The following is a 25,073-nucleotide window of genomic DNA, read 5'->3' as shown; positions in this document are numbered from 1 at the left end:
TTTATTGATACCATACCACCCAACTTATGAAGGGAAAAGAAAGCAAAGAAAATAGATCAACAAACATGGTGTTGTGGTAGAAACGGTAATGCTGGAGAAAGCTATATTTAGCTCTTTGCCCTTGAGGATACCACTGACATTTTCATATGAAGATCTGAATTGCTATAAACACTTATGGTATATATCATAGTATGTCCCTGAATATGCTATAAGAGTTACAAAGAAAGCTCATAAAAGTTTAAAGCACTTGGTTATGAAATATGTTGATTTCATGATTATCTTTGAAGACAATCTAGCAATCAGGAATTAGGTAATGTCAATGTGGTAAGCTGTTTAAATTCTTAGTTATCAGGGTGATGTCCTCAATGCCTTGAATATCCTCAGCAAATATTAAAATATTAATTGAACTTAAACATAACCTTTAATTGATATGCATTCTGGATATTTAAATCATAGGCCATAATATGCTCACTCAGCAGTTGGAAAAAAATCAAAGGCACAGATGATAGAAAGTCTTATTAAATATTATACTTGATAGCTATGTTAGAGGAAAAAAATGACATGACAATTTATTCAGAATAACGTTGAATTCTCTACCACTCACTCTAAGTTAGAGGGCTTTTAATTTATGTACATGGTAGACATTTGGACATTCTTGTGACCCTCATTCTACCTCTAAATAGTTGGAAAAGTTCCTCAGTCCAAAACTACAATTCTTATAGTGTTTGATTCACATTAGGTTCCATTAATTAGAGCCATTCTTGTGAGACTTGGAAGGCTGAAATGAGGGAAAGGCTTTCTTGCTGCACCTCTTTATCATTATTACTACTAGTAAGCAAGAGTGTGGTACAGTGGTGGCAGCAAATGTGCTTCTCCCACAGTTCTAGTGGCAGCCTGTGAGGCAGCAGCTTCCCTGACAGAGTAGCTCTGTAATTGTTTAGGAATGATTCTTGTAGGCCAAGTGTAGAATTTGCTCCTCCAGATCTTCCGACAAAATGTAACCTGTACTAAATGCTCTCCTGGTTAAAATACCTAGTTGCTGGCAGTGAATCATGACTGATAACACAGGATAGGATGCATACCCTAAATTTAACGAAAACAAAATACTCTTGGCTGGACACAGTGGCTCACGCCTGTAATCCCAGCACTTTGGGAGGGTGAGGTGAGAGGATCGCTTGAGCCCAGGAGTCTGAGACCAGCCTGGGCAACATAATAAGACTCTGTCTCTACAAAAAATTAAAAAATTCTATTAGTTGGGTGTGGTGGTGCACACCTGTAGTCTGAACCACTGGAGAGGCTGAAGTGGAGGATCACTTAAGCCCAGGAGGTTGAGGCTGCAGTGAGCCTTGATCGTACCACTGCACTCCAGCCTGGGCGACAGAGTGAGGCCGTATCTCCAAAAAAAAAAAAAAAAGAAAAGAAAAGAAAAAGAATAAAAAAATAACACTCTTCAACCCCTCTCAGTTTTCTGGGGGAATTCAGTGGGTTCCATTTAATTAGAACACTCACCTTCACTCTTAGTATTTCTGTATCTTTGTACTTCTACCACTAAATATGGCCAGAGGTCTTCTGCTTCTGGCTATATTATGAACCATCATGTTTAAGACCAGCTCTCCCACTGACACCCAACTAGAAGAGCTAAATAAAATATAAACACATCAGTATAAAAGCACTGGAGGGCTACCAAGTCAGTCAGGTCTTGAGGGCCAAGATCCTGGAGATAATGGAAATGCACTATGATGAGCCCAACATACTGCACTGCTTTTTTCCTTCAAAGAAGCCAGACAAAGAAGAGTATATAATACTATTCCATATATATGAAACTCTAGAAAAGACATGTTTAATCTATAGTCTATGGCAGAAAGAAGAATGGTGATTGCCCAGGCTTTAGGGAGGGATTGGCAATGGGAAAGGGCAAAAAGAAACCTTTGGAGCTTATGGAAATGGTGTATGTCTTGACTGTTAGTGGTTACATGCACATACATATTTGCCAGAACTTATCAAATCGTGCACTTAAATGGGTGCATTTTATTCTATATAAATTATAACTCAATAAAGTTGATTAATAAAAATCCAGCAGACTATATATTGTTACGAGACTATACTTTTAAGAAATAGAAAAAAATATACACTATCAAAAATAACGCTGACACTGTTATACTAATTATGAGATGAAGTACATTTTAAGGTAAAATGCAAAAATAAAACGGGCAATTTCACAGTATTACAAGGGTCAGTCTACTGGTAAGGGAAAGCAATTATAAATCTGAATATACCTAATAAGATAGCCTCAAAATATACAAAGGAAGGAGAGAACCAAAAGGAAAAACACACAAATCTACAATTTTAGTGATGCCTCTTCTCAATAATGCATAAAACAAGTAGACAAAATGAAAGAGTAAGAACACTGAAGTTAAATAACATCAACAAACTTGATTTAACTGACACATATACAACATTCCACCCTACAAGTGCAGAACGTATCTTTTTTTAAACTGCACATGGAACATTTACTGTAACTGATCATGTGCTAGGCTATAAAGCAAGTCTCAACAAACTTCAAAGATTAAAATAACAATAAATGGTGCTATTTAAAGTGTGTTCCATGGACGAATGTTGACTTACAACTGCTATTAGACCATAGGTAGGTTTGGAAATTGTGATTAAGTGTTTAGAAAATATACCTGTTTGAAATAATAGTGTACTCCTGTAAAACCTGGATCTTATATACATACTTTTTTCTTCAGTTTTCTCATAATTTCATTTTCATTGTATTTTACAAAAGCTGTCAGTTCACCAGAGACGGAGAGAAAAAAACAAAGTCCTCCAAACAAAGAGTTTGAGAAACATTGAAACAGAGTCTGTTAACTGACCATAGCAGAATTAAACTAGAAATCAATAACAAACACATCTAGAAGATCCCAACGTTAGACTATTAATCAATATACTCCTAAATAACTCATGCATCAAGGAAGATATCACAATAGAAATTAGCATTCAAGAGAGAATCAACACAGGGAAAGATTAGTTCTCTAAAAAACTAATCAACTTCATGTCTGAGCATGTAAAAATGTAAAAGATAAATTCCAAGAAAAAGAAAACCTTTCAAAATTAATATAAGAAGAAATGGAAAATAAAAAGAATATTTAAGAAACTAAATATGTAATTAAAAACCTTCCCATAAATAAAAATCCTGGCCATGATTTTGTTGAATTTTTCCAAAAAACAGAAGAGAAAGAAAACACTTTAAACTCTTTTTATGAGGCTAGCATATCTTTGATAACAAATCCTAATGAAAATGTCACAAGGAAACCACAGACTCAAATCTCTCATGAGCACGGGTGCAAAACAAACAAAATATTCACTTATCAAATCAGACTAGATATGATGACCAAGTTAGGTTTATTATCAGGAATGCAAGACTGGCTTACACATTCAAAAATTAATCGATGTAATTTACCACATTAACAGAATAAAAAATAAATATATATTTATTAATTTATTTTTTGAGATGGAGTTTCTCTCTTGTTGCCCAGGCTGCAGTGCAATGGCTAGATCTTGGCTCACTGCGGCCTCCTCCTCCCAAAGTGCTGAGATTACAGGCGTGAGTCACCATGCCCAGCCAAAATAAATACATAATCATGTCAATAGGTTCAGAAAATTCAACACACATTCATAATAAAAGCTTTCAGTCAAGCCTCTGCACAGCAAAAGAAATAATCAGCAGAATAAACAGACAACCCACAGAGTGGGAGAAAATCTTCACAAACTGTGTATCTGACAAAGGGCTAATATACAGAATCTACAAGAAACTCAAACCAGTCAGCACGAAAAAAAAAAAAAATCCCATCGAAAAGTGGGCTAAGGACATGAAAAGACAATTCTCAAAACAAGATACACAAATGGCCAACAAACGTATTTTTAAAATGCTCAATATCACTAATTATCAGGGAAATGCAAATCAAAACCACAATGCCATACTATCTTACTCCTCCAAGAATGGACATAATTAAAAAATCAAAAAAAATTATAAATGTTGGCGTGGATGTGGTGAAAAGGGAACACTGTTACACTGCTGGTGGGAGTATAAACTAATACAACCACTATGGAAAACAGTATGGAGATTCCTTAAAGAACTAAAAGATCTACCATTTGATCCAGCAATCCCACTACTAGGTATCTTTCCACAGGAAAAGAAGTCATTATGTGAAAAAGACACTTGCACACATGTTTATAGCAGCACAACTCACAATTGTAAAAATATGGAACCAGCTTAAATGCCCATTAACCAACATGAAAACAAGAAAATATGGTACATATATATAATGGAATACTACTCGGCCATAAAAAGAAATAAAATAATGGCATTTGCAGCAACCTGGATGGAACTGGAGACCATTATTCTATGCAAAGTAACTCCGGAATGGAAAACCAATCATTGTATATTCTCACTTGTAAGTGAAAGCTAAGCTATGAGGACACAAGGGCATAAGAATGATATAATGGACTTTGGAGACTTGGGGGGAAGAGAGAAAAGGGAGATGAGGGATGAAAGACTACACATTGGGTACAGTGTACACTGCTTGGGTGATGAGTGCACCAAAATCTCAGAAATCACCACAAAAAAGCTTTTCCATGCAACCAAACACAACTTGTTCCCCCAAAATTATTTAAATAAAAGTAAATAATAAATAATAACACTAAATGAGAATGGATTAAACAATCCAATCAAAAGATAAAGGCTGTCAGACTGGATTAAATTACAACATGATCCAGCCAGGTGCAGTGGCTCAATGCCTATAATCCCAGCACTTTGGGAGGTGGAGGCAGGACGATCAGTTGAGCCCAGGAGTTTCAGGCTAGCCTGAGCAATATAGCAAGACTCTGTTTCTATTAAAAATAGAAGAAAAGCAAACAAGCATGAGCCAACTATATGTTCTCTACAGGAGACATACTTTAGATTTGAAGACAAAAATACTGAAAGTAAAAGGATGGAGAAAGACATATCCTGACAGCAGCAATCACTGAAAAGCTAGAGTGGCTAATGAGACAAAGTAAACTTTGAAACCAAAAATGTTATTAGAGACAAAAAGGGACATTCTATAATGAAAAATGGGCCAATCAGGCCAGGCGCGGTGGCTCACGCTTGTAATCCCAGCACTTTGGGAGGCCGAGGCGGGTGGATCACGAGGTCAGGAGATCGAGACCACGGTGAAACCCTGTCTCTACTAAAAATACAAAAAAATTAGCCAGGCGTGGTGGTGGGCACCTGTAGTCCCAGCTACTCGGAGAGGCTGAGGCAGGAGAATGGCGTGAACCCGGGAGGCGGAGCTTGCAGTGAGCCGGGATTGCACCACTGCACTCCAGCCTGGGTGACAGAGCGAGACTCCATCTTAAAAAAAAAAAAAGAAAAGAAAAACGGGCCAATCAATCTGGAAGATGGAACAACTGTAAATATATGTGCACCTAACAATAGAGCACCAAAATACATGAAGCAAAAACCAACCAAAACAAAAACAGAAACTAAGAAATGAAGAATAAATATTTTATAATACCAGCTAATACCCCACTTTCAATAACAGAACAACCATACAAAAGATCAACAAGGAAACAGAAGACTTAATACTATAAACTAACAAGACCTAACATATACTTATAGAACACTACCCAACAACAGAATACGCAATTTTTCTCAAATGCACAGAGTATATTCTCCAGGACAGAGCATATAATAGGCCATAAAACAAACCTTATTAAGTTGAAAAAGACAGAAATAATCCATTGTATTCTCCGACCATAATAGAATGATATTAAACATGAATAACACCACCCACAGCTTATGGGACACAGCGATAGCAGTGCAGAGAAATTTATTGCTATAAATGTCTATGTTAAAATAGAAGATGGCTGGGCACAGTGGGGTCACACTTGTAATCCCAGCACTTTAGGAGGGTGAGGGGGGTGCGGATCACTTAATCTCAGGAATTTGAGACCAGCCTGGGCAACAGGGCAATACCCTATCTCTACAAAAAATACAAAAATTAGCTGAGCAAGGTGGCACGTGCCTGTAGTCCCAGCTACTCAGGAGGCTAAGGTGGAAGGATCACTTAAGCCCAGGAGGTCAAGGCTGCAGTGAGCTATGACTGTGCCACTGCACTCCAGTCTGGGTGACAGAGTGAGACCCTGTTTTTTTAGACTTCAAATCAATACAAATCAATAACTTAACCTTCAACCTAAGACAATGGAAAAAGAAGAGAAACAACTGTATGTCAATAAATTAGATAATGTAGAGCAAATGGACAAGCTCCTAAAAGATATAAACTACTGATATTGACTCAAGAAGAGACAACTTGAATATTCCTGTAACAAGAGACTGAATCAGTAAACAAAAAACTACCCACAAAGAAAAACCCAGCCTCTGATGGCTTATAGAAGAGAGAACATTTTCTAATTTATTTTATAAAGCCTACATTATCTTCACACCGAAACCTGACAATGATATCATAAGAAAGCTACTGATCAATATATCTTATAAGTGTGGATGCAAACATACTAAAACACAATACTAGCAAACCAAACCCAGCAACATGTAAAAAGAATTATAAACCACGACCAACAAAGGATGCAGGAATTATAAACCTTGCATCCCTGTGGGATTTAACACAGGGATGAAAGTTTGGTTTTACCACCAAAAAATAAATATAGCCAATCTCATCAAAAGAAAATAAAATTCACATAATCATCTCAATACATGGAGAAAAAGCATTTGACAAAATTCAACACCCTTTCGTGAAAAAAGCACCTAGCAAACTAGGAATAGAGAGAAGTTCTCTAAGTGTTAGTATGTTTGTAGATAAAAAGCATCTACAAAAAACCCACAGATTGAATGAGCAAAGACTGGATGCTTTTCCCCAAGATCAGAAGCAAGACAAGGATGTCTGTTCTTAATAATCCTAGTCAACATTGTAATGGAGGTTCAAGCCAGTCTAATGAGGTTAAAAAAGAAAAAGACATCCAGATTGGAAAGCAAGAAGTAAGACTATCACTATTCATAGGTGACATGATCTTGCATACTGAAAATCCTAAAGAATCCACTCATAACTATTAGACCTAATAAGTTCAGCAAGGTTGTGGGATAAAAGATCAATATACAACTTAATTGTATTTCTATACATTTATAATAAACAACCTGAAAATAAAATTATAAAAATAATTCCATTCACAATAGCATTAAAAAGAATGAAACAGGAATAAACTTAACAAAAGAAGTCCAAAACTCAGACTTGTAAACTACAAAACACTGTTGAAAGAAATTGAGGAAGATCTAAATAAATAGAAAAACATCATGTCTCTGTGGATCAGAAGACTTAACACTGTTAAAATGGCAAAATTCCCCACTCTAATTCACAGATTTAATACAATCCTTATCAAAAATCTCAGCTGATTTCCTTGTAGAAATTGACAAGCTGGTTCTAAAATTCATATGGAATTATTATGGAAGGACAAGAATAGCCAAAACAATTCTACAAAATAAGAATAAAGGAGGACTCACATTTCACAATAATAAAACTTACTACAAAGCAACGGTAATCAAGACAGTGTGGTACTAGGACAAGGACAGACAGACCGATCAATGGAACTGAACTGAGAACAGGAAGATGAGGGGACAATAGCTAAAGGGGTTTCTTTCCAAGGTGATGAAAATGTTCCAAAATTGAGTGTGGTGTTTGCACATGTCTGAGAATATATCAGAACTACTGAACTGTATACCTTAAATGGATGAATAGAATTGTATGGTATGTGAATTATAACTCAATATAGCATTAAAAAAATAATGTAGAGACAAGGGGATCTGAAGAAAAATATTTGAGTCTGATTCGGTTTATCAGATCATTAGAGAATCACAGAAACCCAGAGTTGGAAGGGTCTGAAAGGATTCTACCTCTTACCCAATAAATGAATTCCTTCTATGACATCCCTAATAAGTTGCTCTCTAGCAGTTTTCAATCAAATTACCTTTGCTGCCTCTATCTGCACGTCACTTTTTCCATTGCTGTAGCTCCAGTGCCTACAAGAGTACCCTGTTCTACCGACTTCCAGAAAGCTTCAATAATTACTAGCTGACTGATGTCTTACGTTCCAGCTAGAAGAAAAGTCTTCCTTATAGGGGTCAAATTTTCACTGCTTAGTTTCTTCTCAGTGAACATAATTCTGTTCTCATAGAGGCATAGAAGAGGGACTTCACATATACATGCCACATGTTAAGTATTTGATATTGCATAGATCCCTTCTAAGTTTCTCAGTATAGCAAATTTTCTTTTTCTCTAACCAATGCTTTGGCCAAAAACCTAGGAGTCATCTTTCCTCATTTTTTCTTACCCCTGATTTATAAGCTTTGTTGGGTGTTCCTTCAAAATATATTTTGAATTAGACCTTTTTTTTTGAGATGGAGTTTCGCTCTTGTTGCCCAGGCTAGAGTGCAATGGCTAGATCTTGGCTCACTGCAACCTCCGCCTCCCGGGTTCAAGTGATTCTCCTGCCTCAACCTCCTGAGTAGCTGGGATCACACACATGCGCCACCACGCCCAGCTGGTCTCGAACTCCCGACCTCAGGTGATCTGCCTGCCTCGGCCTCCCAAAGTGCTGGGATTACAGGAATGAGCCACCGTGCCCGGCCTAGACCTTTTTTCCCCCTCCTTTACCTCCTCTACTACAACAACCCTCATCCAAAACAGTATCATTCTCTTGGATTACTACAATTTTCTCTAGTGACTTCCTTGCTTCCACTCTTGACTCCCTATTTGCCTCATAGCTGCCAAAATAGTCTTCCTAATACTGCAAAACAGGTAATAGCATTCCCATAATGCCTAAAAGTAAAACCTGACGTTTGTGGTATGGCTTGCAAGCCACTCCATCATTTAGCCTTGGGCTTCCTCTCCAATTGTATTTCCTACCACTCTCCCTTTTGCTTCCTATGCTCCAGCTGATCTGCTTATAATTCCAGAAACAAACCATATGTTCTCATTTCAGGACCTATGCACTTGGTGTTTCTTCAGCCTGAAATATTCTTTCTTCATTTTGCATGACTTACTGCCTTAGGTCTCTGCTCAAATATTATCTCCTTAGAGAGAATTTCTAAGAAGGCTATAAGTAAATCAGCAACCGCCTCCCCTCCAGCTGCCATTCTCTATCTCATGCTCTGCTTTTTCTTCAAAGCACTTATGATCCATGACATCATGGGCATTTTTTATATCAGCCTTTTCTGCATAACAAACCACCCCAAAACTTAGTGGCTAAAAGCAACAATGTTATTTTTCTTTCTCACTTTTCTGTGGATTGGCAGAGTGGTTCTTCTGAGCTGGGTGGTCCAGGATGGCCTCACTAGGGCCTAAGCTGGGATAGCTAGGCCTCTCTCTACTTGGTCTTTCTTCCGTCAGGAGGGGAGCTTAGTCTTCTTCACTTGGTGGACTCAAGGATCTAAGAAGGTAAGAGCTGAAGCTGCAATGCTTCTTGAGGCCTAGGCTCAGAAATCACATGTCATTTTTTGCTATATTCTATTGGTCAAAGCAAATGACAAAGGCCAATCTGAATACAAAGGGTGAAAAATCAGACCACCTCTTGATGGGAGGAGCTATGAAGAATCTGTGGCCATTTTTAAACTACCAATTACCTATCTACTATTGTCTCTCACAGTGGAATATAAGATTCATAACAGCAAGGTCTTTGGTTATCTTCTTCAGTATCTAGTGCATTATCTGGCTTATATTAAGTACTCAATAAATTTCGTTGAATGAATAATTGCTCATATGACATTGTTTCCAGACACCTCACGATCCTGTTCAATTTCCTCTGAATACTATTTGGTTTGTCAGTATCCTTAAAAAATTTGGGATCCAGAAACAGATACAAAATCCCAGATAAGATCTAAATGCCTAGCTCAGTACAGCTGGATAAATATTAATTGAATGAATGCATAACAAATACATACAGAGGATTGCAGTAATATTTGGTCTTTAATAAAGATACTATGTGTCCTTTATGCAGCTTAGGACTGCATAAAATTTTTAGCAGCTTTTATGCTGTTGAATCTTACAGGCCTTGAGATCAAATACATGTCCCACGGCTCTTTTGCATGTGAAACACTACCAAATCTCTGTCCCACAGTTATACAATTGACTTTTGAGACTTAAAACATTACATTTATTTCTGCCAAAATTTAATCTCTTCTAAATCATCACCTTCTCTAGTTGGTCATTTCCATTGACACATAAACCTGCTAAAAATTGCTCAACAAGCTTTTATAATTAAAAAAAAAGTAAAAAGCAAAAGAAAACAAAAAACAGCATTTTTCCCTTAATGATTCATCCCTCTCTTGCAGACACTATTCCCTCTCCTCCTCTTCCTCACAAAACTTCTCAAAACAGCTGTGTATATATGCTAATTCAACTTCCGCATCTTTTCACTCCTTAGCCCAGCACCAATTAAAACTGTTTTTTAAGGTCATCAAAGTCTTCCAATGTGGAAAAAATACTCTGGACCCTCCTCTCTATCCTTATTTTAATGGTTCTCACAGCAACATTCAGCCCAGTTGATCACCTGGTTTCCTTAAATATATTCCTTTCTTAGCTTCTATGGTATCATTTTCTCCTTACATTTTGTTCCTTGTCTCCTTTGATGATTTCTCCTTTTCTAACTTGATCTATAAGTGTTTGGTTCCTTAGACCTGGATCCTCGGGGTTTTTTTCCTCCTATTTCTTATCCATACTTTCACTTTCCATGACCTCTTAAGGTTGGTTTCAACACCATCTTAAATTGATGATTCTTAAGTCCAGTCTGTTTCTCTGAACTCTAGAGTCATTTATTCAATTCCTATTCTCCATTTCTACTTGGACAATCTACTGACTAATTCATTTAACATCAAGACAGTATTTTTTTTCTCCTAAACCTGTTTACAATCACCTGTCCACTCTAGATCATCCCCATTTCAGTAAATAGCTCCACCATCTACCTAATTTTTTGACTCAGAAATCAAGGGGAAATACTAAATTTCCTGTATCAAATCAAGTGGCAGTAACTGTTGCTTCTGTTTCTAAAACATATCTCAAATTCACTTTCTTGTCTCCCTCCTAAACTAGGTCATCATTATTTCTCACTCAGATTACTGTACCAGCCTCCTGGATGACCGGCTAGCCAATTCATTTGTCATACTGTCTCAAAAGTAACTTTCTGTACTTTTGCTTTTGGTTATGATGGAGTAGTGTGTTAGATGCTCACATTAAAAGCAACTATCTTTTAAATAAATTGAATTGGCCAGGTGCAGTGGGTCACGCCTGTAATCCCAGCACTTTGGGAGGCAGAACACCTGAGGTCAGGAGTTCATGACCAGCCTGGCCAACATGGTGAAACACCATCTCTACTAAGTAATCTACAAAAATTAGCCGGGCGTGGTGGCACACACCTGTAGTCCCAGCTACTCGGGAGGCTGAGGCAAGAGAATCACCTGGACTCGGGAGGTGGAGGTTGCAGTGAGCAGAGATCGTGCCACTGCACTCCAGCCTGGGCGACAGAGTGAGATTCTGTCTCAAAAATAAAAAATAAAGAAATAAAACATAAATAAATAAATTGAATCTGTAATTTTAAACCTTCCCACAAGGAAGTCTCCAAGCCCAGATGGCTTCATTTGTGAATGCTTACAAAAACCTAGAAATAAGACTAATCTCACTTTGGGAGGCCAAGGTGGGTGGATCACAAGGTCAGGAGATCAAGACCATCCTGGCTGACACAGTGAAACCCCATGCTACTAAAAATACAAAAAACTTATCCGGGCGTGGTGGTGGGTGCCTGTAGTCCCAGCCACTCAGGAGACTGAGGCAGGAGAATGGCGTGAACCCAGGAGGCAGAGTTTGCAGTGAGCCAAGATCGCACCACTGCACTCCAGCCTGGGCAACAGACTCCATCTCAAAAAAAAAAAGAAAGAAAGAAAGAAAGAAGACTAATCTTACACAAATGTTCAGAAAGTAAAGAACGCTGCCCAATTTCTTTTAAGATGCCAGAGCACCTTGATAACGATATTTGTCAACTTTCCAAAAAAGGCAAAATAAACAGTTATTTCTTTTCATAAATAGAGGCAAAATTTTCCCCTTTAATTTATGCCATGTATAGGAAATCTTTGCCTAAGTCTATGTTTTTTTTTATATGGAAGTTTGTTTTACCTGTCATATTTAGGTTTGTTAAATTAAATAAGCAGGATGCCATTAGCCTGGGGCTGTCTCTGTACTTAGTTCCTACATAATGAACTACACAACCTAACTTAGTACTTACACAAACTGAAACCCAACTTAGAAGTATACCAAACAGTTTCAGCTGATCACAAGCAGCCAAGTCATCACACCATGCTCAAACAAGGTAAATGCTCCATCATACCATGCCCATGCAAAATAAGGCAGATGCCTAGCTGAAGCCAATCAGGTAATTTATCTGCTTTGCTTCTGTATCTGGCCTATAAAACCTTGCTGCTCATGCTGTTAAGGGAGTCCTCTGAACCTCTTCTGGTTCTGAGTGCTGCCCAATTCATGAATCATTCCTTGCTCAAATAAACTCTGCTAAATTTGTCTGAAGTTTTTCTTTAACAGGTTATAATCCATTAAGAATTAATTTTGCATATGGCATCACTTGATTCATTTTTCCCATATGCATATATATGGATAGATTGGTGTCACTGCCTTGACTAATGTTAAGACACCACCAGTTTTACCCACCAATATTTTTACACCATCAGTGCAAAGGTTGGCAAAGTGAAAAAGGAATATAGTTATGATTTGTGCACTTTTCTGCCCATATTACACTTCAATTAAAGTATACTTAAAAATCAAAAATGGAGATTGAGGATGAAAGAAAAATGACTTCTTAAAAGGTATACTGAATTATATCATTCTATTGTTTAAAAGTTGACAGTAACTTCCCTTTGCATTTAGAACAAAGTTAAAATCTCATATAGAACCTACAGTATTTCATTATCATCATACATACACCTAGTTTTAAAAATCTGGGTACCACTTTATCTCATGCTATCTTTCCTCTTGCCTATTATATTTCTATCACACTAGTTTTCCTTCAGGTCCTTAACCACACTAAATTCTTTCCTCCCTCAGAGGCTTTGCACGTTAGCCCCTTTACTTTCTTTACCACTTTTCGCACAGCTAGCTCCTTCCCATCCTGTACGTCTCCTCACAGAGGTTTTCCCAGTCATCCTATGTAAAGCTGACTCTCTCCTATATTTTCTATCTTAGCTCATTATACCCTTTATTGCCTCGCTAAAACTTGAAATAGGTTTACTTATTTTTTGTCTGCTCCTCCATTAGAATGCATGGTCTCATAGGGACAGAGATCTAATTGTCTTGTTGAAGTTGTCTTAAGATTTAGCACAATGCCTGGCACATAGTAGGTGCTAAATAAGTAATTTTTGAATAAACGGAAGATTAGTGTCAGGTTGTTTCCTATCAATCTAATCTAAGAAATTACTTAATGTATTAGTTATCACTCCCAATTCTGTTTTACCTACCAAGTGTTTGCCTTGTTTTTATCCATTTGTTTATTCATTTACTCACCAAAAAAACTTAAGAATTTAGAGTTTATGATGTGTCAGCCATATAAGTTATAAAGAAGAATAAGCCATGTTCTTTACTTTTAAGGATCTCAGCATTTATCAAGGAAAATCAATGCATAAAACAAAATTATGTCTTTACCAAAAAAATTAGTTAACAAAGCCTTAAATCTAAAATATTGAGATGAAGGGAAAAGAAAGATGAACCCTCCAAAACAAACAGTCCAGTAAATCTATCAAAAAAACCAAAACAAAACAAAACAAAAAACCAAGCTAATTAGGCATCACCTTTTCTTAGTGAATCCATGCTGACTCTTGGTGATCACCCCCCTTTTCTTTTTCTAAATATTTAGAACACATTTTTAAATGTAATATACTGTAAGAAATTACAATATATCATTACCAGGACTTCAAATAAAAATTAGCTTATTTTACAATGAGAGTAATTAGAGAAAATCCATTCAACAGTATAATTACTTTGACTCGTTTTTAATCCCAATATTTAATTTAATTTTGACTTAAACACTCTAATAAAGAAGTGTGAGAATACTGTGTGTTTACTGAAAGGTGTGGAAGTGGGAAAAGGTTGAGAATCTCCCCACTGCAGGCAGGCAGATTTCATCTAAATGCAAGAAAGAACTTTCTAGTAGTTAGAGCTGTCCACCAGTAGAGCAAGCTGCCTTGTGAAACAGGAAGCTCTTAATCACTAAAAGTCTTGAAGGAGAGCTAATAGGACATTTTCCCGGAGACAGAGCAGAAAGCCCAGATTTAGGAGGCAGCATTGATTAGATCAGTGCCTCTCAAGCTACAGCAAAGGTGTACTTTTTAAATAAACATTTCCAATCTGTAGTGGACCAATACTTTTACATAGTACAAAAATATCACACATTTGGGTATCGTGGCGATGTTATAAAGCTTTCTCATACTTCCCCAAATACTCTTGGATTTCGCTTTCCAAAGGCAATGAGGCATTTTTGTTTAAAATCTGTTAGCTTCCCATTGAAAACAAAACAATCTTCCTTCTCAAAAGATAATTTTGAGATTTATGAGCTATCATCTCTCGACTCCATCAAAGAGAGAAGTTCCAACGTTCCTATCACTACACTTCTACTTAGAGCAGGAGTTCTTAACTGTGAGTATATGGATGGGTTTTAGGAGGTGCATGCACTTTCTGAAACTCCAAATATTTATAAATTTTGGGTGAATGAGCAGTTATATGGACAAAAAAGTCCACAGTTGTCAATATATTCTCAGAGGGAACAATAATCCAAAAACATTAAAAGCATCTTTCTTAAGTTAAAAATCTGATCTGAACAGAAACATAGGGTACAGCCTCTACATTAATTGAATAGGCATAAAAGGTTATTAAATCATGCAAACAAAAAGGACTTTAGAAATAAATCTTGTCATTTTTTAAATAATAAAACTCATATTTGGAGTTAAAGGAGTGTTTAAGGCCACAATGCTGGCTGGAAGGTAGAAGCCAAAGAAAAATGCTGATCCCTTGCTCCCAAGTCCATTCTTTCACACCCAGCTACCCCACACAGGGCCAGACTAAAGGATATTAGTAAGCCCACTATAGTCAACAATCTCATCTCGAATAAATATACCATCTCAAAATAAATCGTAATTCTTTAAACACTACTGGCTCATAAGATAGACAAACATTTTCTTTTTTACTACAACTATCTAAAAATACATATTGTTAGATAACATTTTAGAACTTGGTTCCTTGCCGACAGGCACAATCAACAACTTGTCAATCACCAGAAAGACAGACAGGAGTGCTTGACCCTACTGCAATCAATCAGAGAAGGGCATTCACTTGACCAGGAAGGAACAGGGACTGTTTACGAAACAGAGGGCTTCAAGGAGGCACTTCAACACATTTCTTTCTCAGCCAATTACTCCGAAAGCCCACAATGCAAAGTAAATTAGCTGAGTGAATCTTTCAGTAACTGTTGAAACTGTTTAGAAATTTTTAGCAAAATCTCTTTTCAAAGTTTATTTTCATGTTTATTCACACTCAAGAATAGTAAGTGCAAAAACCAACAGAGATGATGCTTAGCGAAAAAAACTTTTATAGTAAGTAATTAAGTGAGAAAGCTGAAAAAGAATGCCTTATTTTGGTACTGGTTAGGATGGAGAGGAATCCAAAATTTGTTTTTAATTTTTTTGAAATAATTAGGAAACTGAAAGTCTGTAAATAAGAATCCAAGAAACCCTTCACTTTCCTCCCCCACGCCCCTTTCACTTCTGAAATACAGTGTAGCTTTCTACTATCTGTTATTTTAAAGCAGAAACAGCAATGAACATATGGGCTTTCTCTCTCAAGCAGCTGTAGTGTAGTTAAAGTTATAATAATTGTCTTTCTGTAAGATAAGTTTACATTAAAAACCTGGCCAGTTAAAAACAAATGGCTCAGCCTCAGAGCCTTCCAGAATAAAATTAAGAAATTCAGAATCATCTATGACATATTACATTCACAGATTTGGAGGAAATCCTCTAACTCTTGTGCTTTTACATTGAAGGTTACATAAATACAATTCGTGATGCCCAAATCAGTTTATACAACCAAAGAGTCCATAACTCATGTTTTTGATTTTTCTTGATAAAAATGCTAGGCGCATCAGATGGGTTCAGGAAGTCATATATAAAAACCAGCAACTAAGTTCTTGAAAGCAGATAATATAAATCCACTACTTGCGTGAATCACTGAACTTCAATCTAAACGCTCATTTATGAGAAAAAAATCACAATACATGTGGCGCACAAACTTCCATCTCAACCATATATCATTTATAATGACTTTAATCTGAAAGGAATTCACAGCATATTTTGATATACATATTATGAAAAATAGGAATTCTACCTACCTTTATCTGGGTGATTCAAAATCATGACTCTCCTATGAGCTTTTCTAATCTTAGCCTTGCCAGCAGATGGGCTGTAAAAAGAAATTAAAGTGCTTATAATAAATAGCACCAAATGCAGATTATAAATTAAGGGTTTATATGGGTTTCAAGAAATTATACCTAATGAGAATTTCACCATCTTGTGGACAAATATGAAATCACAGCTTTCTACTTAATTCCACTAACCATCAAAATAAATCATTGATTCAATGTTGCATGTGTTTTTCTTCAGTCCTTTGTAATGCCAATCCTTATTCTCAATCAATTTAAAAAACAAAACAACATATAGGTTAGGGGAGTCAGCTTCTGCAGACAATACTGTAAGTATGAAAACTTATGCTTCTAAGTTATTTGGGAGGAAGGCGGTATATACGGTGTAGCAGACAAGTATTTGGATTCCAGAGGTATACTGCTGGACTTCCCCCTCCCCCCCCCGCCAAGAAGGAGGAGTCTTGCTCTGTTACCCAGGCTGGAGTGCAGTGGCATGATCTCAGCTCACTGCAACCTCCACCTCCCAGGTTCAAGTGATTCTCCTGCCTCAGCCTCCCGAGTAGCTGGGATTACAGATGCACGCCACCACATCCGGCTGATTTTTGTATTTTAGTAGAGACAGGGTTTCATCATGTTGTCCAGGCTGGTCTCAAACTCCTGACCTCGTGATCCGCCCATCTCAGCCTCCCAAAGTGCTAGGATTACAGGTGTAAGCCTCCACACCTGGCCCACGGCTGGATTTTAATCTTGGCATTGCCACTTAAGATTGGGTAAGCTTGATCAAATTTTTGTCCTCTTGGTGCTTCAGTTTCCTCACTGTAAAACAGGGTTAGAGCAACTATAAGGATTAAATGAGTTAATGCCTACAAAGTGTTAGAACAGTACCTGGAATGTAGCAAGTGCTTCATTATAGTTATCCTTTACCTTTACAGAGGATCTCAAAAACTCTTTATGTCTCATAGTTATTTAGCTTTGTGAAAAAAAACCCATGGGAAAAGCTTGGCTGTTAAAGCCTATGCTGTAAACAAAAAATTAAAGAAGATAATTAAATCATCCTAAAATTATTTGGGTAAAACCCAATTTATCCAGTATTGGAAATGTTGTTCATTAGTACATTTACTAGGCAAGGAAAAAAAATTAACACTAACAACAACAAAATCCTACTACTGCTACTTAATAGCTATACTATCTTGTTTAAGCTACTTAACTTTTCTGAGTCTCAAATGGGGATGATAATAGTTGACTTAAACCACAGTGTAATTATTGTAAAGCTCAAAATAATTTAATTTGCATGGATGAACCACAACATAATAGCTAAAAGCATGTGCTTTTACAGTTAGTCAGAAATAAGTTCAAATTCTTGATTCTACTACTTATTAGCTGTGAAAGTATGTCTTGCTTAAACTCAGTTGCAATTTTCTCATACGTAGCATACACGTAATAAAACCTACCCCCTAGGTTTATTTTAAAGATAAATTAGATAATATAAGTAAAAAGATTTTACCATAACCTAGCACACATGAAAGTAAAGGATGCTTATGAGACTGTATTAGATATCTCCTGCATTTTGAAAATAAAGTGTAAATAACCTAACTTAACATTTCTTGGATGGCTCGCAGCATTCTCATTATTACCAATTAAACTCTCAAGGTCTGCAGATGTTTGCTTGTCCTACTAAATAGACCTAGAATGTTATTAAGTTCTATTTTGAACAGTGCCTCCCCTATGCGATCAGTTGTCAATCCTTGATTCTGCTATTGTTCTAGTCTTTGGCAGTTCCTTGCCAGTTACTTGCTACCTCTAATCTGTGGGTAAGTGACAGATCACCAAGCACATTAAAATGCACTATTAATTGCTGAGTAAGCACATAAAATAGTCTTCCATGAGTAAAATGAATTAAATATTTTCCCATAAGGACTTAAGAGTATTCCTCTTGGCTGTTTACCTATGTCTTTGAGGCAGCATTCTAAACTTACTTTTTGACTTGTAGGTACCTCCCAGATAGACAATTAAACATTGTCTGGTTAAAAGACTACTGAATTTTGAGAAAGTAACTGTTAAACATCATACCAGAGGTATGAACACTATACTGTTTAATTGCCTATTAAGAAATAACATATTACACTGAAAAATTACAGTTCAATGATTTCGAGTTCTCTGGCTAATCTACATTTATCACCTCCTTTTTTTGCTACACAGGTGCTCTGTGGCACATCTTGCCTTTATTACTTATGTTTTCTAGCTGTTCTGTAAGTATTTGGCATGTCGTGTTAGGTAGATTCTAAATAACTTTAGGGCTGAAGCTATGATTTGTATCTTAAAATAGAAATTAGGATTGTAGGCCAGGCGCAGTAGCTCACGCCTGTAATCCCAGCACTTTGGGAGGCCAAGGCGGGTGGATCACAAGGTCAGGAGATTGAGACCATCCTGGCTAACGTGGTGAAACCCTGTCTCTACTAAAACTACAAAAAATTAGCCAGGCGTGGTGGCGGGCGCCTGTGGTCCCAGCTACTCGGGAGGCTGAGGCAGGAGAATGGCATGATGAACCCGGGAGGCGGAGCTGGCAGTGAGCCAAGATTGGGCCACTGCACTCCAGCCTGGGCAACAGAGCAAGACTCCATCTCAAAAAAAAAAAAAAAAAAAATTAAGATTGTATATAATACAAGTGCTTAATGCATTTTACATCACCCTCCAAAAATGACTGTAAAAAGGTAAACTCCTTAAAATAACAAATACTCCATATTAGTAAATACTAATGTTATAAAGGATTACTATGCAAAGAATTTTAAAGTAAAAAAGGGGGAGCTTTAAAAACCTTATTTCATAAAGTTCACCACCATGTGGCCCTCTAAATAATGAAGATCAAAGTTCAGTAAAACCCAAATTTCATATATATACACACACACACACACACATATATATACACACACATATACGCATACACACATATATGTGTGTGTATATATATGTGTGTGTGTGTGTATATATATATATAGGAGAATGTTCTGCTGAACCATTGTATATTTTTTAGAAGGTACATGGCAAGGTTCATTTTATACTAGATATTAAGTTTTAGTTCAGCACATAAAATCTGAAAATTACTCCATCAAAATTTCCTTGATAATTACAATGCTATGAAAATCAGTATACATAGTTTTGTACATAAAATTCCATAAAGCATTATGCACACTGAGGTCCACCAACCACTGAACTAAAGTAAACACAAGGAAGGAAAGTTCATATGCACAGTATGGCATTCAAAACACTCTGCCTTTAAGATAATAATGATCAGACTCCTAATGGTGAGCTCTGGAAATGAGACCTATTCTGCTTTGCTGGAAGTGTTTATTTCCTTTTAGTTATCATTATATTAAGTCTCTTAGACCTTAATACATTTTAATATTAATACATGTTTGTTGTTGTAAAGATTAAACAACATGAGAGAAGCCTAGTTTTTAAGCTTAGTATAAAAACTAAATGTAGCTATGATGATATACCTCCAGTATACACAACTTCACTCTGAAGCTGAAAATATAACTTTAAATATGATGTTACCTAGACCAGAGATTTCAAACAGCTCCCTAGAATGCATCTGGCTGGCAGTGGGGGTATGTGGAGTGGTGGTCTTGGACAGTGTGGCAAATGGAGCAGTTTTGGTTTCATCTTTTTTTTTTTTTTTTTTTTTTTTTTTTTACTACTGAGCTTTTGAGCAACATATAGTGATATGGTTTGGCTCTGTCTCCACCCAAATCTTATCTTGAATTGGAGGTAACTGAATGATGGGGGCGGGTTTTCCTGTGCTGTTCTCATGATAGTGACTAAGTCTCACGAGATCTGATCGTTTTATAAAGGGCAATTCCCCTGCACATGCTCTCTTGCCTGCTGCCACTATGTAAAATGTGCCTTTGCTCCTCCTTTGCCTTCTGCCATGATTGAGGCCTCCCCAGCTATGTGGAACTGTGAGTCCATTAAACCTCTTTTTCCTTATAAATTACCCAGTCTTGGGTATTTCTTCATAGCAGCGTGAGAAAGGACTAATATAGTTTATAAACAGAGTTCCTCAAAAGTTTTTAGAAAGCTTAAAAATCATAAAAGTGCCGGGTGTGGTGGCTTATGCCTGTAATTCCAGCACTTTGGGAGGCCAAGGCGGGCAGATCACAAGGCCAGAAGATCGAGACCATCCTGCTAACACGGTGAAACCCCGTCTCTACTAAAAATTCAAAAAATTAGCCAGGCGTGGTGGCAGGTGCCTGTAGTCCCAGCTACTTGGGAAGCTGAGGCACGAGAATGGTGTGAACCCTGGAGGCACAGCATGCAGTGAGCGGAGATTGCGCCACTGCACTCTGGACTGGGCAACAGAGCAAGACTCCATCTCAAAAAAAAAAAAAATCATAAATATGCATCATTTCAGATAATACACAATATTGTTGATAGGTTCTTAAAAACTGTGATTTTACACAAAATGATGTATGGCAGGTCCCTGAATAATGTCATTTCCTTCAACATCCTTTCTTTATGACATTGATGAAAAAAATTGGTTTCACTATAGTCATTTTGTTTAAAGTCACAGTTTACAAGAACCCATGGGTGATATTAAGTGAGGACTTACTATACCAGGTATAAAAACAATGTTCCTGGGCAGCTTTGTAAAATAATTCAGGCTTTTTGTTATAGACATGAGTTATATTGCAGGGCACTATCTGCTTGCAAGGAAAAACATAAGGCAAAGACTCAAATATGCATTTCAATAAACCATTCTCATATGCAGTATGTCAGAATGTACACAATCATCTAGTACACATATCTTTAAAATAGGTTATCAAAAGGATCAGCTCCATATTGCCTTCACTTACCTGTTATATAGTCTACATAACTGATCACAGAAAATGGAACCATAGCAATATACTCATATCTTAAATTATCTTGTCATAATCAACATTGCCTGACTGAAAAGAAAGGGCTAGAGGAAAGCAGATAAGCTTTATTTACCTTTCCACTTAATGTGTTAGGACAAATATCTAGCTTCTGCATTCGTGACAGACATGGAAAGAAACAGCCAAATTTTTTTCAGCACCTGATATTTGGTAGGTATTATAAAAAGGTATCATCGTATCATTTACATTATTCAACAAGGCAGAATATTATTACTCTCAATTCAAAAATGAAGAAGCCAAAGTATAGTAAAGCTAAAAACAAAACAAAACAAAAAAGCTTGATCAAGATCATACAGGGCAGTGCCTAAGCGACAGAATCAGGGTAAGAATCTGCTTTGCTTGGCTGACATTTGAGTAGTTAGTAAGTACCATGTGTTGCAGACATATGTTCACTGTGGCACTATTTACAATAGCAAAGATATGGAATCAACCTAAATGCTCACCAGTGGTAGAGAGGATAAAGAAAATGTGGTACATATACACCATGGAATACTATGCAGCCACAAAAAAAAATGAGATCATGGGCTTTGCAGGAACATGGATGAACTGGAAGCCATTATCCTCAGCAAACTAATGCAGAAACAGAAAACCAAATATCACATGTTCTCACTTATATGTGGGAGCTAAATAGTAAGAGGGGAAAAACAGACACTGAGGCATACCTGAGGGTGGAGGGTAGGAGGTGAGAGAGAAGCAGAAAAAATAACTATTGGGTACTAGGCTTAGTACTTGGGTGACAAAATAATCTATACAACAAACCCCTGTGACATGAGTTTATCTTTACAATAAACCTGCACATGTAACCCTGAACCTAAAAGTTTAAAAAAGAAAAAACAAACTTCCAAAAAAAGAAGTTCACATATATTATATAATTTAATCTTCACGGCAACCTTATGCAGTTTAAAACTAATCTATTTTCTCTATTTTACAGACGATGAAACTGGGGGCACCCATTTAATAGGTGTTAAACTGGTATTTGTATGCAGATGTACTTGATACCGGAGTCTGTGCTCTTAATCACTGAATTTTCCAAGTGAATTTTACACAGCTTTCAGTTCTATGGGATAAAACTTTATAAATATATATCTTAAGAAAATGTAAAAATATAGTCAACTCCTGTCTGTTCTAACAATGTAAGTACCCTGCATAATATTAAAGGATATCCTCAAAAACCTTTGTACTTGGTTTTATAATGTGTTTCATACTCAGATTTCAACATCATCAACAGGGTATTTTGGGATGCCAATAAAAGTTCAGGAAAAATAACAATGCCATTCTGGATGATATTAAGCAAGAAATAGTTGGCAGCATAGCTAACTTCCTAATCTGACTCTCATGCTTAAAATCATTTCCTATTTTCTATTGTCTGATAAGGAGAGATGAGATCTCTTAAATAAAGCACCAAGCTAAACTGGGCTCCTCCTCCCAACTCTTTTGTTTTTTCTGCTAGGTCATAACAAATAATAAAATGTTTTGGCTTTTAAAAAAAATCTTTAAATTTTAAAAAATTTACAAGATATCAAAAAATATTTGTCAATACAGGACTTTATTATCTAATTTGCTTACTTGTGTTGATTATATCATCAGAAAATTTGTTGTACATGACATACTGTAACCAATTCGCACAAAAACTTGGCAGTAGGCTCTAAGGGAACATATGGTAAACAAATGAATATCATAGGGGAAAATATTCTTAACATTAAATGTTAAATGATATCACACAGCAATCATACAATATCATTTTCTCTCATATTGTCCAAAGTTAGACAATAAAAGGATACTAAGGTGAAACAAGCACAATAAATATGTTTGATGTCACACTGCAGAAGCAGAAAAGAACTATGAAACATATCCTGGATTATAATTAAAAATATGATATCAAGTTATAAAACTGAGTCCAGAGAGAATGTCACAAAAAAGGATATTTTGGTTAACTGAAACATTAGTATTCAAATATTATAGATCCTTGTTAAAGAATAAAGGTATTTCACAACTTTGCCTATTGTTTTATTTTGTTTTGTTTTTTAGGGGAGTGGGATAGTTTTAGATTTGAGGCTTTCAAATGTAAAAATTTGATATTTTCTCCTCTGCCACCTACTCATAATTTTAAATGAAAATATAACCTTATTGTAACATTTTCTCTTTTTTAAAGACAAGCTTGGCCACACAACAAAACAATACTTATGCTGCACACCTACCTTACACCTAAAATAAGACCAGCTTCTCGCCTACTCATTTTCTGTTCAAATCCTCCTTTATAGTAGGATGAAAAGCTCTGCGTAGGAAAGAAAGAGCAAGAAATCATTAGTTCCACGTATGAGGTGGCATGACCTCAATCTCATCACGTAGCTGCAGTGAGAGTAATCCATTTTACTAGAAGTCAACTCAAAATTATGGGACAGGGGGAAGCACCAAACAATGAAACTTTTCAAGAAATTTTGACCAATATCGTCTTAAAAAATGTTAACTTTTTTTCACTTTAAAACAGATTAATTTTTCTACACCAAGATATGAGAGAAAGAACAAAACAGACTGAGGCCAGGCGCGGTGGCTCACGCTTGTAATCCCAGCACTTTGAGAGGCCGAGGCGGGCGGATCACGAGGTCAGGAGATCGATCGAGACCACGGTGAAACCCCGTCTCTACTAAAAATACAAAAAAAAATTAGCCGGGCGTGGTGGCGGGCGCCTGTAGTCCCAGCTACTCGGAGAGGCTGAGGCAGGAGAATGGCGTGAACCCGGGAGGCGGAACTTGCAGTGAGCCGAGACTGCGCCACTGCACTCCAGCCTGGGCGACAGAGCGAGACTCCGACTCCGTCTCAAAAAAAAAAAAACAAAAAAACAAAAAAAACCAAACAAACAAACAAAAAAACCAAACAAACAAAAAAACAACAAACAAACAAACAAAAACAAAACAAAACAAAAAAGAACAAAACAGACTGGTAGAAGGAAAATGCTTGAAATTTTTCTAAGCTCTGTAGTACTTTTCGCATTGGATAACCTTGATGAAGTCATTTAATGTTGATACGGCAGACATCGTTTAGCCTATCACACTAGCCAACAGAGAATGGGGAGCAACTGATGAAGCAGGGAGTATGTCACACTAGCAGACAGGTAAGCCGAGAGAGGCTGGGAAGCTGGATTAAAAGGTTTCAATGCTGCTGGAGAGGCGTGAACAAGGAGAAGAGGAGATATAATGGGAACCAGATTGTGGAAGGCCTTGTAAACAATGGAAGGAATTTAGAATTTTAAGTGGGAGGAGAAGCCAGAGCACTGGAATAACAATCTAACTTCGAGTTAATCTAACTGCCATGTAGAGAATAGAAAGATGCAAGAGTAGAAGCAGCAGACCAGTTCAGAAAACATAACAATAATCCAGACAACAGATAATGATGGTATGAACTAAGCTGGTAGCAGAGGAGGTGATAAAAATGGTTACATTCTGGATGTATACTGAAAACAGAACTAACATTTGCTTGATGGATTGAATTTGGGATATGAGAAAAAAAAAATTAACAATGACGTTGAGGACACCGTTATATGCTCACCAGATCCCCCATCAGGAGTGAAGGATTTACTCCCCAGACACTGGGGCTGTGGCTGGCTGATAGCTCCCAGCTGTCAGACACTTT

The 25,073-nt window shown here is 36.8% G+C and overlaps 1 protein-coding gene across 2 annotated transcripts in view; it reads right to left on the bottom strand.

Annotated features, from left to right (window-relative positions):
* DNAJC15 (DnaJ heat shock protein family (Hsp40) member C15) overlaps positions 1-25,073 on the bottom strand; it is an 86,780-nt gene that overhangs the window by 8,348 nt on the left and 53,359 nt on the right. For both annotated transcript variants that reach the window (XM_032150794.2, XM_032150795.2), the window contains 2 exons: positions 23,642-23,718; positions 16,480-16,550 (listed from right to left, as the gene is read on the bottom strand). In XM_032150794.2, coding sequence (XP_032006685.1) covers positions 16,480-16,550; positions 23,642-23,718 — 148 coding nt within the window. The remainder of the gene's footprint in view (positions 1-16,479; positions 16,551-23,641; positions 23,719-25,073) is intronic.

This window comes from Hylobates moloch, unplaced genomic scaffold (genome assembly GCF_009828535.3).
Source record: "Hylobates moloch isolate HMO894 unplaced genomic scaffold, HMol_V3 SCAFFOLD_4, whole genome shotgun sequence".
NCBI lineage: Eukaryota > Metazoa > Chordata > Mammalia > Primates > Hylobatidae > Hylobates > Hylobates moloch.
Note: the sequence above shows the minus strand (reverse complement) of the source record. Positions and strands in the feature narration are given on the sequence as shown.